General features: G+C 36.9%; 4 protein-coding genes across 5 annotated transcripts in view; 1 reads left to right on the top strand and 3 right to left on the bottom strand.

Moving 5' to 3' along the window:
* LOC140976043 (GPI ethanolamine phosphate transferase 1) overlaps positions 1-3,104 on the bottom strand; it is an 11,787-nt gene extending 8,683 nt beyond the window's left edge. The window contains exon 1 of the mRNA XM_073439888.1: positions 3,093-3,104. Coding sequence (XP_073295989.1) covers positions 3,093-3,104 — 12 coding nt within the window. The remainder of the gene's footprint in view (positions 1-3,092) is intronic.
* Positions 1-3,761, top strand: part of LOC140976127 (uncharacterized) — a 21,942-nt gene extending 18,181 nt beyond the window's left edge. The window contains exon 7 of the mRNA XM_073440032.1: positions 3,642-3,761. Coding sequence (XP_073296133.1) covers positions 3,642-3,662 — 21 coding nt within the window. The 3' untranslated portion in view covers positions 3,663-3,761. The remainder of the gene's footprint in view (positions 1-3,641) is intronic.
* LOC140976128 (uncharacterized) lies at positions 3,255-4,914 on the bottom strand. Of its 2 annotated transcripts, XM_073440034.1 has the most exons (4): positions 4,180-4,891; positions 4,027-4,062; positions 3,615-3,807; positions 3,255-3,530 (listed from the first exon to the last, which is right to left on the bottom strand). In XM_073440034.1, the coding sequence occupies exons 1-4, from the start codon at positions 4,234-4,236 to the stop codon at positions 3,346-3,348; spliced, it is 471 nt and encodes a 156-aa protein (XP_073296135.1). In that variant the 5' UTR covers positions 4,237-4,891; the 3' UTR covers positions 3,255-3,345. The 2 variants fall into 2 exon arrangements, with proteins under 2 accessions (XP_073296135.1, XP_073296134.1); XM_073440033.1 differs by having other exon boundaries at positions 4,027-4,914.
* A 2,902-nt stretch (positions 4,915-7,816) lies between these two features.
* LOC140976125 (xyloglucan glycosyltransferase 4-like) lies at positions 7,817-10,759 on the bottom strand. The gene is made up of 4 exons (XM_073440026.1): positions 9,682-10,759; positions 9,260-9,568; positions 8,772-9,176; positions 7,817-8,676 (listed from the first exon to the last, which is right to left on the bottom strand). The coding sequence occupies exons 1-4, from the start codon at positions 10,324-10,326 to the stop codon at positions 8,029-8,031; spliced, it is 2,007 nt and encodes a 668-aa protein (XP_073296127.1). The 5' UTR covers positions 10,327-10,759; the 3' UTR covers positions 7,817-8,028.
* Positions 10,760-15,652: the final 4,893 nt, after the last annotated feature.

Raw genomic sequence — 15,652 nt, 5'->3', positions numbered from 1 at the left:
TCATCATCTTGTGCAGTTTCTTCTTCATCTTCCTGGTTACTGGTTTTCGATTCATTCACAGGAATGTTTGTCAATGGCACTTCATCAGTCTTCTCGACTTCAGGACATTCATCTCCAGCTCCAATGTCTGACTTGTCCTTGTACAGAAGTTTCTCATTAAAGATTACATCCCTGCTCCGAATGATCTTCCGATTTTGGTCATCCCAGAAACGATAACCAAACTCATTATCTCCATAACCAATAAAGAAGCACTTCTTTGATTTCGGATCAAGTTTTGTTCTGCTTGCTGAATCAATATGAACATAGGATAGACATCCAAACACTTTCAAGAAAGAAAGGTTTACTTCTTTGCCGCTCCAAACCTCTTCGGGTATTTTGTAGTCCAGTGGTACCGAAGGTCCTCTGTTGATCAGATATGCTGCAGTGTTAACAGCATCAGCCCAGAATGATTTTGGCAATCCAGAATGCAATCTCATGCTCCTTGCGCGTTCATTCAAGGTCCTGTTCATCCTTTCAGCTACACCATTCTGTTGAGGTGTACCAGGAATGATTTTCTCCATCTTGATCCCGTTCTGTGCACAATATTTCTTGAACTCATCATCTTCATATTCTCCACCATTGTCAGACCGTAAGCACTTCACCTTCAAGTTGGTCTCATTTTCCACCATGGCTTTCCACCTTTTAAAGGTCTCGTAAACATCAGATTTATTTTTCAAAAAATAAACCCAAACTTTTCTACTCGAATCATCAATGAAAGTGACATAGTATCTCGAGCCTCCAAGGGATGTCACAGGAGATGGTCCCCATACATCAGTATGAACTAGCTCCAACTTTGCTGCTTTTGGTTCTCTGCCGCCTTTTGAAAAGCACACCTTCTTCTGCTTTCCAAATATACAGCTTTCACATATTTGGAGTTCAACAGTCTTTAATTCTGGTAGCTTTCCATTTGACACCAACATCTTCATTCCCTTCTCACTCATATGTCCAAGTCTATAATGCCATAGACTTGAATTGGCTCCAGCATCCACAGCTACTAATGTGTCTCTGCAACTGGAAGTCATATACAATGTTCCAGTTTTCTTTTCTCGAGCAACAATCATGACTCCTTTGTTCATTTTCCAGGAACCATCACTGAAGGTCACATTGTGGCCTTCATCATCGAGCTGTCCCACCGAGATCAGATTGCGTGTCAATTCTGGTACATGTCTGACTTTATTGATTTTCCAGACAGATCCATTTGACATCTTCATCCGTACATCACCAATACCAACAATTTCCAAGAGTTTTCCATCAGCCAGAAAAACTTTTCCGTAATCGCCAGCGATGTAATTATCAAATACATCGCGATCACCAGTGGTATGAAACGAAGCTCCCGAGTCCATAACCCAAGAATCAACAGGGCTTTCCATGGATAATAACAGAGCATCATGTACTTCATCAGTGACAGCATTGGCATTATTCTTCGTTGATCTGCAGTTCTTTTTCAGGTGACCAGTCTCACCACAGCTCCAGCACTTCATATTCTTTTCAAAGATGTTTTTGTCTTTTCCATTTCTTGACTTCGATCTACCGCGCCATCGGTTGGAACTCCTTTCACCACTGCTGCCTCTTCCTCTGTTATCAAGATTTAGAGCAGATCTCGATGATGTTGCTTCACCCGAGTCTTTTCTGCGAACTTCTTCAGCAAGGATTTGATCTCTAACATCATTGAGTTGTAGTTTTCCTTTTCCAACAGAGTTGCTAACCGCTGCCCGCATCGGTTCCCAATTGTCTGGTAAAGACGCCAGAAGAATAAGTGTCTGAATCTCATCATCAAATTTGATGTCCACCAATGTCAGCTGGGAGACAAGCGTGTTGAATTCATTTATGTGTTTTGCCACCGAAGCACCTTCTCCCATCTTCAAGTTGAATAACTTCTTCATGAGATGTACTTTGTTGTTTGCCGATGGCGTCTCGTACATGTCTGATAGAATGGTCATCATCTCCTCCGTAGTTTTGGCCTCCGCCACATTATGCGCTACGTTCTTTGTTAGGGTCAATCGTATGACACCTAAAACCTGTCGGTCAAGGAGCTCCCAATCATCATCCTCCATCTTTTCCGGTTTCTTTCCTGATAGAGGTTGATGGAGCTTCTTACTGTACAGATAATCTCTTATCTGTAACCGCCAGAACGAAAAATCTGTTCCGTCGAACTTGTTGATTCCCGGTCCCGATCCATCATCCCCGGCCATCACTTCTCTAGCCTTAGCAAAAAATCTAAAAAAATCTTTTCTGATGAGGAAGATCAGACAAAGCTGCAACCACAGAGCATACTCAGAATCCTTAAGAATTTTTACAACAAGGCTCTGATACCAGTTGTTGGGGAATTACAACGAAGCGATGCCGATCAAGATGATAATAGTACCCAAAACTTGCGGAATAAAATAACCAACAAGAACACAAAGATTTACGTGGTTCACCCAATATAGGCTACGTCCACGGAGCACTGCAACTTTTATAACTTGAAGAAATATTACAACAAGTGTATACACCAATACACTCAATATTTTTCACACTCCCAACCCGAGTATACCGAGAAAATAATTTCTCTAACGCACACAAAGAGAATTCCCTCACTCAAGAAAAAAATACACTCTTTTTTTCTATGCGCTTTCTTTTTATCAAAGCTAAAAAGCTTTTAATTTTGGAATAAAGTAACTGAAGGAATTGAGTTCTATTTATAACTAATTTCTAAATTCAATTTTGTAATGTTTTCGACGTGGGATGAGAGTTTTTTATTATTTTATTTAATACGTGGGCCCCACCCTATTAAATGATCAAACCACATTTAAAGTCTAAACAAATTCTAAAAAGATTAGTAGAAACTGGAAAGTAATAATTATCGCGGGACTATGTGAGAAAGTTTTAATTTTATCAAAATAATTAAGTTAAATATTAATTTGTATTTTAATTTTGGGGATAAATTTTTATTTTGGTAACTAATAACAAATATCATTTAAAAAAAAACTAATAACAAATATAAAGAATGTTTTTGTGAGATGATATCCATAAGCAACACCATATTTTTTGTTTCTGACTGAGGTCTGATGTACATCAAATCCCATTGGCTGGATGCTTACAATTTAATATATCGATTAATCAATTATATCAGACATCTAGAATCTCGTCTGTAACTAGTTTTGCCAGTGAAATTTTTTATTTGTTCTACTTTGATGATGATTTTGTGGGACAAAGTCCAAGAATCAAGATCTGGATTCCGACAAAAGTAAATAATTTATTAGCATTGATTCCCAAGAAACAACTAATTCATACAAAACGAGTTTGGATTTTATCCTACGTTTTACTTCAGGGACACTTGAGTTTTCCGCCACTGGTAGTCATGTCTGTATAACATTTGCCACATTTTTCTTTGTTGCCATATTGTCCCGGAGGAACACATTTGCATCTGTTGCAGCATGTCAAGCAAGTTCTCATGCATATATTCTTCCGAGAATGGTTCTTGCACCTCACCATGCATTGTGGAATGCATTCTGCACGTATGTAGGGCAAAGACAGAATTTTTTTCGGGTTCAGTCGAATTAAATGAATCTTCATCGAAGATGATAAGAAATTACCTAATATGGTTCTTGGTGGTTTAACAGGAGGAGGAGCTGGTGCCATGACTGGTGGAGGCCGAGTTGGCGGTGCACTGACCACTGAAGGAGGAGGTGGAGGGGCCGTCACTAATGGAGGAAGAGGTGGACATGATTTAGGTGGTGGTGGTGAGACCGTATCGTTTGGACTCAGTACGGGGGCATGGGCGCCGCTCTGAATACCAATTAACAAATTTCAGGCAATTGTTAAGAGTAGACATTTTAGTCTCACTAAATGGAAAATGATTTGTGTTCTAGCCTGGCAGAATTCAGTGCAAGGGATGCACTTGGGGCAAGAATTACTAAAGATCCAACTAAGATGCGGATGAGTTTTGGCAGCAACGCCTTACAAAGAGTCGAAGATGAACAATGACGTAGTCTCAGCAGTATTTACCTCAATAAGAACATCTTCTTCCCATTCTGATGAATCCTGCAAAACATAAGGATTCTTAGAGAATATCATGCTCATGTTGACGAAAGAAAATGCAACATCTACGTCCTTTATGTATCCACATACACATACACCCAATATAGAGTGAGAGCATACACTGGTATGGATTAGAAGAAAACATGCCAGCACAAGCAGCACAGCTTTTGAAGCCATTTCCTCAGCAATAGTTTTGAAAGTTTAAGAAATATCCATGGTTAGACAGTACTAGTTAAATTGTCAAGAGTAGATCCAAATGAATTTATGGAGTAGGTAAGCCAGCTCCAGAATCAAGGAGACATTATTTATTGGATTCTGTGCTGAATCTTGGTCACTGTCCTTACCACATGCAACGAGCCTTGTGTATGCCAGTCTATAATATCTAGCTCTCTAGTTTCTGATCAGTTTTCAGGCCTAAAGTAGAGTAAATTTTCACCAATTTGGTGGTAAAAACCAGCATGTAGACTTTATCTACTTATCCATGATCCAAAGCTTATTGGTCTCGCGAGTTAAGTTTAAAGTACGACAGGTTTAGAGATAGGTACAATGGCATCTCTGGTGGTCCAGAAAATACTGTGTCAAGGTACATGCATGGTTAACTAGGTTTCAGATTAATGGGCACCAATATGTAGCAGTACAGTTTTCTGACATAAAATACTAAGATAGCTGAGATATTCTATCCTTAAAGACTCCATCCATGTGACATCACATGTTAATGACATAGGTCAAAGAAGTAGCTTGCTGTAAGATTCATTTGATCAGTTATATTTTAAAGAGGATCATCAGTACAGCACATGAGGCGGTGAGCGACGATTTTAAAATTTCAACTTGGCAGTGAAGTAGTTCATCCCTTAGAGCATAGGGTTATTTCAACCAAATTAAAGTCAAGAACCCATAAATTTGATGGCTTGACGACTGCTCTCCGCCATCCTTTATACAATCCAAACTCACAGTTGTTCCATTCCTCAGCAGATTTATGAATGATATTGAACAACTTGCTTTTTAGTCATTGAAATTACAATAATATAATATGTTATTGAATGATAAAAAAAAGTTGACATTTTTACATCTGCTTCTCAACAATCCGGAACTTTTCCGACAACAAAACTCCATTTACCTTCCTCGTATATAAAAGTTAATCCATTTATGTTTAATTTCATAGTTTGTCCGTAACGCTTTCATGGTAATTGACCGGGAGGGTAGCCCTTGCATCAGATAAATGTGCTGTCTGTGTCATTTGACAAATAAATATTTAACTATTGAAAACAAGTCTGATAGAATGACATCTTTGAAATGCTCGGTGTGGGTTATACGGCCATGGTAAGTACCTTGGGCTCCCTTCTCTTATTGGGTGTAGAAAATCAGTTGTTTTCGCGTTTATTAAGGACAAAGCTTGGAGTAAGTTGAGTGGGTGGAGACAAACTTTTATCTAGAGTGGGTAAAGAAGTCCTCCTAAAATCTGTGGTGTAAGCTCTTCCAACTTATGTCATGAGTATTTTTGTTCTTCCTTACCTATCGTGTGAAGAGTTGGAACTTACGATGAATTTTTTTTGGTGGGGCAAATCGGATAACAATGAAGGTGGCATTATATGGACAAATTGGCATAAACTCTGTAAGCGGAAAAATGAAGGAGGGATGAGTTTTAAGAAGATTCAAGAATACAACAAGGCTCTCCTAGCCAAACAAGGCTGGAAACTACTAAAGGATCCATATGCGTTAGTTTCTCGGATTATGATAGCTCGATACTTTCCGGAAAATAATTTTTCGGACTCTAAGATGGTGGCCTGATCCGAGTTTTTTTGGAGTGGTATCATGGCATATAATTCAGGGGATGATTCGACAAGGTGTGAGAAAAAGAATTGGCTGAGGAAATCGAGTGAGGATTTGGGAAGATCCTTGGCTGCCTGATATGCATAATCCCTTCATCGAAACAGATAGCATTCCGGATTTGCATCAGACAACTGTTAGCTCTTTGAGGGATATGGCTAACGGAAATTGGGATGTGATCTGGTGAAGGACCTATTCTCGGAGAGGGATCAAAGATTAATTCTATCTATTATACTGAGCCAAACTGAAAGTGAAGACAGATGGATGTGGGCTGACGAGAAGAGAGGAATTTACACGGTCAAAAGAGGGTATAATATGCAAGAAAAAGTGACCCATATCAGAAGAAGGATAAGCACGTAGAAAATGGCGCCGACCATTGTCTACAACTTTTGACAAAATATGCGTACGCCGCCTCAACTTTAGAAAATTGAAACGCACATGCGCCTCTTATTTTGACAATAAGGCTCCCGCAATCACTCATTGATGGTATGAGAGTCATATATATACTGGTGATTGAGGTTCCTAAGCACACATTATAAGAACAAAATACACAATTTACATAGATGGTTGAAGTGCTTAGAAGATTCAATCGGAGGAAAACAGAAAACTTACAAAATTATTCGATGGCCGGATGTAACGCTCGATCCGCTTTCGTATATTGTTTATTATGTTTATAAAAGTGTTGATACACGAATTTTGAGAAAAATTCTAACATAAGATGCTCGTGAGAGGGAATCAACAGGAGTTAAATTCGTGCAGCATAAACTGGAAAATGGTGTGGAGTTCGGGAGTTCCAACGAAAATTCGTAATTTCATTTGGAGGCTTGTTTACCAACTATGAAAGCTTTAAGGACTTGCAAAGTGGAGGTGTTAGAAACCTGCCCTATTTGCCATAACGAACCAGAAGTTGAGCTTCATGTGCTGGTTTTGTGTCCATTCGCAAGAAATGTGTGGTGTCTTACATCTTTTGGCAGCCATTTTTTGCCTATGCGTCTATAAGGGAATGGTGGAACAATCTTGTCACAAATAACGATTTACGTGAGATGGAGTTAATTGCAATGGTTTTATGGAACATTTGGCAAAATAGAAATAATGTGGTTTGCAATGGAGAGTGCAAACCAGTGTTGTTGGTTTTCCTATGTGCTTTGGATCTCCTTTCAGAGTGGCAGGCGGCCAAAACACATGTGTGTGACATCGTAATACCACAAGGCAGATTGCAACGGGAAATTGGCAGAAACCTGCGGAAAACCGTCATTGTAATGTAGATGCAGTTGTGTTCCCAAATTCTTCTTTTATAGACTACTGTTGTATTCTCAGAGACTCCCAAGGAATTGTGATTAATTCAACTCATGGTACTCTACTTGGAAGTTTTTCACCGACAGATGCAGAAGCGATGGCAGTACGAGAAGCTCTTAGTTGGCTGAAAAATCTGAACATCTAGCAAGTTATGGTCGAAGCTGATGCTCTTTTGTTATTGAAGCATTGCAAAAGCCAGAATTGGATGCTTCAAATATTTTTGCATATCAGTTCGCGAATCAGGTTGTCCATGCTCAAGAGCATAGGGAGACTTCTATGACCGGTCTAGTAGGTAGAACCTCTCCTTCTCCTACTTTGGTTTCTTAAGTTGTACTTCCTGATTTGGTTTAATGAAATACCAATGTTGCTATTTTAAAAAAAGCCTAATAGAAGATTTTGCACGAACTTAAGGTTTATATTAAAATGAAAGAAACATAGATTGAATGCTCAAGAGAGGTTTTTCTTTGGAGGAAAGAAAATCATTGTTTAAAGAACAAGCTATTTTGTACTTGAAGTAGGATAAAATTAAGATAGTTGAATTTATCACAAGTCGAATTTTGTTCGAATCTGCGAATTGCATAGAAGGATAATTTAGTTAACATATCACGCGATGAAAATAAAAAGAGGAAGAGAATGATGAACAACGCAGAAAAGTTCATATATATTCGGTATTGTATATATTTTTATTTGAAACAAGAGGTGGTTTATTTAAGTTATACAATCAAAGAATAGATTCAATTTTAGGTATCCCCCAACTCTCAAGTCTTGTATCTCCTTCACTCCTGTCTAATAATGTCCCATTAATTCTATGCAATACAGTGTTCTAAAGCAACTGAAATTTGAATCTCAGCTCACTTGCTCCCCAATTAAATCCAAGCCCATGACAAGAAACGACAGCCCCTGGAACAGCAAGTAGTAGAAATGAACCCCGTGAGCAGATAACAGGCTTCTTGTGGCAGCAGTGATCAGAAGAAAGGCGAGTGCGAGTTCTTTTCTGTAAATTCTGTTCTTCTTTTTGGGAGCAGTGGCACTCTTTTGATCCTTCTGCTCATTGTATTTCTCGAGCATTTCGATCCCGGATTCAGAAAGCTTCCTCTGAAGCTTTTCTTCATGTAAGGTTTTCGTCTCCATTTCGGCCAAGGAAAGCAAGTCTGATTCTGATGCGCGGCCGGTTTTCTTTGTCACGACCCATTCGTATGCGCTTCCGAGTTTAAATAGTCCGGATACCATCGCGTTGAATTTCGTGACTGACATCGTATTTTCGAAGAGCAGATATGGGATTATAAAGGGGAAAGATTTTGGGGCAGGTAGGATGTTGAGAATCGACATGACGATGGGAACGTAGCAGATAACCCAGGCTGGTAACTGGGCTTCTGGTATGAACATTGTTAGTGGGAGTATGATGCAGAATAGTGTGAACGAATAGAAGGGAAGTATCAGTTTTCGCAGGAGAAAGAATAGGAATATCAAGTTTGCTTTCTTCCATGCCGATATCTGCAGAAACAACAAAAAACATTAAGAAAAATGAAGTGTTCAGTGAAAGTTTTGAACTTGTGCAGTTTCTTGAGAAGGGATGGATGGATGGATACCTTTGATGTTAAGATTGCGGGAATGCATAATCTGAAGAGATGCATCGGGCCGGAATGCCACCGGTGCTGTTGCTTCTTGTAGGCTTCGTATGATTCGGGTAACTCGCAAAGCACTCTTACATCATTGAGGAAGATGAATTTCCATCCGTGTAAGTGGGCTCGAACGGCTATATCCATGTCCTCCACCGTTGTTCTTTCGAGCCATCCACCTGAATCCTCCAGGGCCTTAATCCTCCAAACACCGGCGGTCCCATTAAAACCAAAGAAGTTGAGAAAAACTCCGTTAGCCTGCTGTTCAACCTCGAAATGGAAGCATAAATTGATGTTCTGCAGCCTCGTGAGCAAGTTTTCATCTTTGTTCACAAATGACCAGCGAGCCTGGACAAGGCCTACCTCAGATTTTCCCTGTAATAAGAAGAAAATATTCATAAAAACAGTAATGGTAACTCAACAGGCATGTTACTAAATCAGAAGTTTCAGGTTACTACCTTGAAATGAGGAATGGTCAGTTTGAGGAAATCAGGGTTGGGTTGAAAGTCCGCATCAAAAATGGTAACAAATTCGTAGTTCTTAACATATTCACAAGCCATTGCGGATTTAAGGTTGCCGGCTTTATAGCCTGTCCGAATAAATCGGTGCCTGTAAACTATGTTCACTCCTTTCCCCTTCCAAGACGACACTTCTTCCCTGATCAAATGCTGTAAAAGTTTGTCATCTGAATCATCCAACACTTGAACAAGAAACCGATCCTTCGGCCAATCTAATTGGCAAGCAGCGGCAATAGACTGATCAAATACCTTAAAATTCACAAACCCGAAACCGGATTAGCATCAATGGCAAAGTTGAAGAACCATGCCAGAAGAAAATGAAGAAAAAACAGAGACAGGGGAAAATGGAGAGTGCCCATTACCTCTTTCTCGTTGCACATAGGAATCTGAACAAGAACCATAGGGAAACTTGCCCCGTCTTCAATGTCGAAAGTCTCACCTTCTATTACAGGTTTCAAATTCCTGAACTTAATCCAGAACCATCCTAAACATTGAATGAGTCGATCCAAGGATTGAATGATGAATAAAACAATGCAAAACTTGGAAATCGTAACCACCAATGGCGCAACATAATCTGCTCTGAATCTCAGCCAAGCCACGTAACACCACTGCACCAGATTCTGTACCTCCCATGGATTCAGCTTACTCAAATCCCATTTGTTGAAATAAGCAAAGGTTTCAACCAAAAGGGCCGCCACCGAAATCGCAAGAAAAACTTTTATAAACCTGTACAATCTCCTTCCCCTGTACCTCGGGTCCTCTTCGTTCGGATCCGATGAAGCAATGCGCTTCTTGATCGACCCGAAAACCGAACACAAACCCATTGCTAACCACGGAATGCAAGCCAAAGCTCTGTTCGCTTTCAAGAAAAGAACCCAAGTGAACTGCTTCGGGCTCGCACTCTTCTGCTTCTCCTTGAATATAGATTCAGCAGCAGCGTTATTCAGCTCTATCAAGGAGATGTTCTCAGGCTTCTCCAGTGTAACCACCACAGAACCCGGCGACATTGGAAACGTGGAACCGTAAACCCAATCACCAGAATGCAAGAGAATGGAACAAGAAACGAAAATCTTGGGAAATGAAACAAAGAACCCACCTAAAAGTTTTCAGCTGCGAGATTCACAAAATGTCGCGTCATGATTTTCTTGATATGGAAACACTGAAACACATACAGAGCTGTAGTATTTGTAGTTATTATGTAAATAAAACTGTTTTTTTCACTGAAATCTGGATCTCAAAACAGAAAAGAAGAATGGCACAGATTCCAGAAATTCAGTTCGAACTCAGCAATCAAATCCCAAGTCAAACCAGAGACACACACACAGAGAGAGAATAAGTTGTTGCATATGTAATAAATATGCAATCTCAAATAATGCAAAGTACAGGTTCCTGTGTCCCAAGGAAGAAGGCTCACGCCAAATTAAATTATTCATTAGATTTTAATCCACCAATCTTTAATGTGTAACACAATTCTAAGACATAAAAAAACACACCAACTTCTCTTTCTGACTTTTTAATTGCTTTCAACTTCTTATATTCAAACTTTAAATTATTTTAATGTATAATAAAATGACAGTTGTTGGATTAAAAAAAAATGTGAATTGGAAGAAGGTTTTTATAAAGAATTGCGTGTTATATAAAACTGGCAAGAGTGACCATTCAAAGTGTCGGTGTGAGAGAAGATGCATTAAATGCGGAACTAAATTACACCCAAAATCGTCTGTATGTGATCAATCATCCCAGCCCTGATAAAAAGCTTTTTGTCTAGTTCACACATTTTTTTATTTTTTTGGTCACGTTATATTTTAATTTACCATTTTAGTCTACTAATTTGTATTTTTTATTTTATTATTTTACCATTTTAGTCTACTAATTTGTATTTTTTATTTTATTATTTTAAGTCGGAGTGATGATGTGAGGTTCAAAATGATGACTTGACATCGGATATCGCTGATATGTTCTATATTATGTCAGCACTCAATTAAAAAAATCGAAAATTGATTAATAGACTAAAACCGTGAATTCACCGATAACAAACTCAAAAATTAAAAACTAACAAATTACATTATACAAAATGTAATTTGATTCGTACAATTTGTATGTGTTACCAAATGTGAATAAATTATGTTTATCACCAATTATTTTGAAAAGATCTTTAAAATAAGTTTCGTTCACATATGAATGAAAATTACTTTATATTTATTTTATAAAAAAATGTATGAAGAATGAAATCATTGGGACGGTCGGTTTGTTAATTAAAATTGGTTGTTGAAAGCTTAAGTTATTGAGGCCATACACATATTTCTATTTGCATAGAATCAAATTTTATGTTAAGAAAATATTGCAAATAAGATTTCGAGTTCGAAATTAAATTTCAGTTTTTTTTTTTAAAAAAAAAACGATGTCGAATTTGAATATTTCTAGGGTGGGCATTTGTTAATTTTTGTTCAAAGAATAATAATTTGAATTTCTATAATTAAGTAAATCTTGCATTCTAATGTAGAACATTATTTTGAACTGAGAATTTATTATACTTTCTCAAATCACAAATCATATACAATTTATTAAGCATGAGACCCTTGAAGACTTCACTGACGTCTTTTCTTTACCTTGATTAAACTAAAAACGCAAAGGTGGTGTTCGGATGTATAAATTTAATTTGAATAAACAGATTCGATTTTAAAATACATTTGAAATGACAATAAACTATATTTCATTTCAAATCAATGGACTTTTTTTAAAAAAAAAATTATTAGGTTGTAAATCCATTTTCAAGAAAATAAATCAACTGATTAAAGGTATATTTATTTTACATAAATATTTACTCTATAGGGAAAATATACTTTGATGATATGTTTATATGTTATTTATTTCAAATAAGGTCTAATAGGACAATCAAAACCATGTATGTATTCCAACTCTTAAAGACGTGTGGGAGAACGCAACATAATCAATTGTTCTCTATTTCGCTGTTTTCTTATCTTATCATTACCAAAAATGTTTATGATTTGTTAGGTCTTTTGTGAGATGGTCTCACGAATCTTTGTCTGTGAGACAGGTCAATCCTCCCGATATTCACAATAAAAAGTAATACTTTTAGCATAAAAAGTAAGATTTTTTCATGAATAACTCGAATAAGAGATCCGTCTCACATGGTACGACCTGTGAGACCGTGTCACCCAAATTTTTGACTACTTATATAGCTCACAAAAATTCATATATTGACATTTAATTTAGACTTAAATAATTGATCACAAATGAAATGTGAGATAAGTAGCATTTTTGATTGATGATAGTTCGCTTTCAATCAAAATCACAGTTTCAAATCAAACATGAAAATACTTTTAATGTTTGAAGGGTAAATTTGTGATTTGATAATTAATCATAATCTTTTGACTTTTATCAATGAAGTCAAATACATTATTAATATAGACAAAGTCGTATGTTTTGCTCGTCTTGGTGTTAACTCTAATCGACTAAAAACCTCTATGTTGGTTGTGCATATACGTAAAAATGCATATGATACTTCTTGCTACATTGATTTTTATCAGTCAACTATCAATTAGCATGGATCAGTGACAAAACACAACAATATCTTAATAGATTCAAGTATGTTACAACATATTTTACTAGCGGTTAGATTTTACCTATCTACTAGCATCAATGGTCGGGACCTCGAAAATCCGGCCAAAGAATCGGATCTATCGAAGAATCTAACCTCTTGGTATGGATCGGACCATCCATTCTAGCGGGATCACAACCCTTTCAGTTTTATAGGGAGGCCAGTTGTAAAAGACTAATTACATCTAATTAATCTTTCTCACGTGGTGAGATTCCTATATCTTGGAATTACAAATTATAATTATAATTAATTAAATATATCAAATTACACATTAAAACCTCGCATTTATTTATGTTCATAGATACTTCAACAATCACATTCTATTGTTTCCTTTTAGTACACACGCACATATATATTTGGTGGAACTTAATTATATGATCAAGAATCGATTTAAAATTAAATGTTTTGTATAAATAATAATATTTTTATTATTTGAAAAAATATACAATCACCTTTTTTATATATAAATTATATTATATCGATTAAATATTTATTTGAATACCAATACGTAAGCAGCATTAATTATCACGTTGCTATGTTAATTTGTGGGAGCAGTGCCTCGTTACAACACCATCTGCTCCACATGCTATGCTTCTATAATTAAAATTTTTTTTTAAAAAAATCTTATGAAAATTGACTGTCGTGGTATTAAAATATTTGGGATTGCCATATATAGCCAAGATAATATAACTGAAAAATTGAGAAGATATTAAATGTAATAAAAACTGTATCTCACATTTTATATACGAAAAGATCGATCGAAATCAAGTTGACATGAATAAAATCATGAGCAGAATCACATAGGAAATATATAAATTGGAATTGATAAAGGGTCTCCATCGTTAGGTCCGGCAAGATGGCCGGGTTTATGTTGCATGAAAATCTACTGTTAGGTGAGATTGAGTTACCGGCAACCAAGTCTAGTTACTGTCAACATGCTAGCCCTACTATAGACCAACATATACAAGTTACGAATTTTGTGACCAAGAACAAAACCCGATATTAACGTAACCAATTATTAGAATTAAAAAAATCTTCTTCATAAGATAAAATGGAAAACATAGATCATTGCATGCAAAATCCCAGATTCAAGTGTGTCATATATAGTAGCGAAGAAACCGTTATCCTTATTTTTTAATTTATCATCTCATCGAATCGAGCACGAAATTTGAAATGTGAGACATAGGAGCAAGCTGATATATAATTTCATTGGAGTACAATGTGTCCCACTCTCGCATAAAATATGATTAAAATTAATTACTTACATTAGAGAAGAATAAAGATGGAAGTCCAGAGAGAATTATGGACAAAAAAGTTTGAGTGATTATGTGTAGTGGATGAGATGTCAAAATCTTTTGGTAAGAAGGGACAAATTCTAGGTAGGGTAAATTGACATAAATAAGAATTTGTAAGCTGGCGCCATTAGGAACAAATCATGGCTGCTAATTAGCAGGAATTGTAAGAATATTAGGATTAATATAAAAACTAACAAAACCGACAGCATAAAACTTTGATATTTCAAAAAGTATATGTCAAGTTGAGGCTTTGCTTCAACTCGAGAAGGGCCGGCGGAGAAAGAAAATATGGGACAAAAGAACTATAAAAATGGATCAAATTGAAAAGAAAAACAAGTGATTTGTACTGATAATTTTGTATTCATTCAGACAAAAGTTCATTAATGTTTTTAAGGATTTTTTTTTCATTTTTGTTCCATAATTCAAAGCAAAACAGCTTCTCCGCGAAAAAACGAGCAAAAGTAGTTTTTTGGCATCGTAACTGTTGGAAATTTTAATAAAAATTTAAAGGTTGAATAAAAAATTGTGTCTCATGAATGTGGGAGTGTCTTTTGGCTCTCCACATTCTTGAGTTAATTGAAGAGTTTTGACTCTTCATATTCTTGAGTTAATGGGAAGATTAATTGAGTTAATTAATCTTCCATGACTCTTGGTGTGCATTTTGGGGCTTATAAATAGTGGGTTCATTTCCTCATTTCAAGTACATGAAATTTTCTCTCTTTCAAGCTCTCTCTTGCATTACATATTGTTATCTTTCCATTTGGCCTCTCGTAAAATCTCGGTGATAAAGTAAAGGTACGTTTTCAGTTCGCCGTAGTAGTGTCTCGTGCTAAGTCACTGCTGGTTGTTCCGTTGTATCCTGGGAAACAGACGTCCGCTGAAACCTCGAAGCACATACCGGAGAGGGCGAATCTGTTTTAAGGAAACTGTACATGCTACAGGCCTCGGTTTGGTTTTGTTTTCTTTTACATAATAGTCATACTGTAAACATCACACTTGTTTCGGTTATTACTTTATCTCTACAAGTTTGTTTTTACGCTACTGGTTTTAGCAATTTTTCTAACAATCTTAAAACAGATTACTCATTACGTGTTGTTTCAGATATGGCTACTGAAACCAGTGTGCAAAGGGAAACTGGTCATGTTGTCCCTCCTCAAGTTGTCCCTCATGGTACCCCACGTGCTGCTGCGGTTACTGTTCCAGCCAGTCACGGTGAAAAACCTGAGAAGTTCACTGGTGTGGACTTCAAAAGGTGGCAGCAGAAGATGCTGTTTTACTTGACGATGCTGAACCTGGCAAGATTCCTTACTGAGGAGGCTCCTAAACTCAACGAGGGTGAGGGAGATGTTGAATCTGTTAGTGCGGTTGAGGCATGGAATCATTCTGATTTCTTATGCCGAAACTATGTACTAAACG

The sequence above is a fragment of the Primulina huaijiensis genome, chromosome 5 (assembly GCF_012295235.1).
Source record: "Primulina huaijiensis isolate GDHJ02 chromosome 5, ASM1229523v2, whole genome shotgun sequence".
NCBI classification, from domain to species: Eukaryota; Viridiplantae; Streptophyta; class Magnoliopsida; order Lamiales; family Gesneriaceae; genus Primulina; species Primulina huaijiensis.
This window is presented reverse-complemented; position numbering and strand designations above follow the sequence as displayed.

Excerpts from the sequence above, each read along its gene's own strand:
- LOC140976128 (XM_073440033.1), bottom strand. The coding sequence starts at position 4,236 with ATGGCTTCAAAAGCTGTGCTGCTTGTGCTGGCATGTTTTCTTCTAATC. Across the intron at positions 3,808-4,026 it reads AAGAAGATGTTCTTATTGAG|AGCGGCGCCCATGCCCCCGT; the intron begins GTAAATACTGCT and ends ATTGGTATTCAG. Across the intron at positions 3,531-3,614 it reads ACCACCAAGAACCATATTAG|AATGCATTCCACAATGCATG; the intron begins GTAATTTCTTAT and ends ACATACGTGCAG.
- LOC140976125 (XM_073440026.1), bottom strand. The coding sequence starts at position 10,326 with ATGTCGCCGGGTTCTGTGGTGGTTACACTGGAGAAGCCTGAGAACATC. Across the intron at positions 9,569-9,681 it reads CTATGTGCAACGAGAAAGAG|GTATTTGATCAGTCTATTGC; the intron begins GTAATGGGCACT and ends GTGAATTTTAAG. Across the intron at positions 8,677-8,771 it reads CCGCAATCTTAACATCAAAG|ATATCGGCATGGAAGAAAGC; the intron begins GTATCCATCCAT and ends TTGTTTCTGCAG.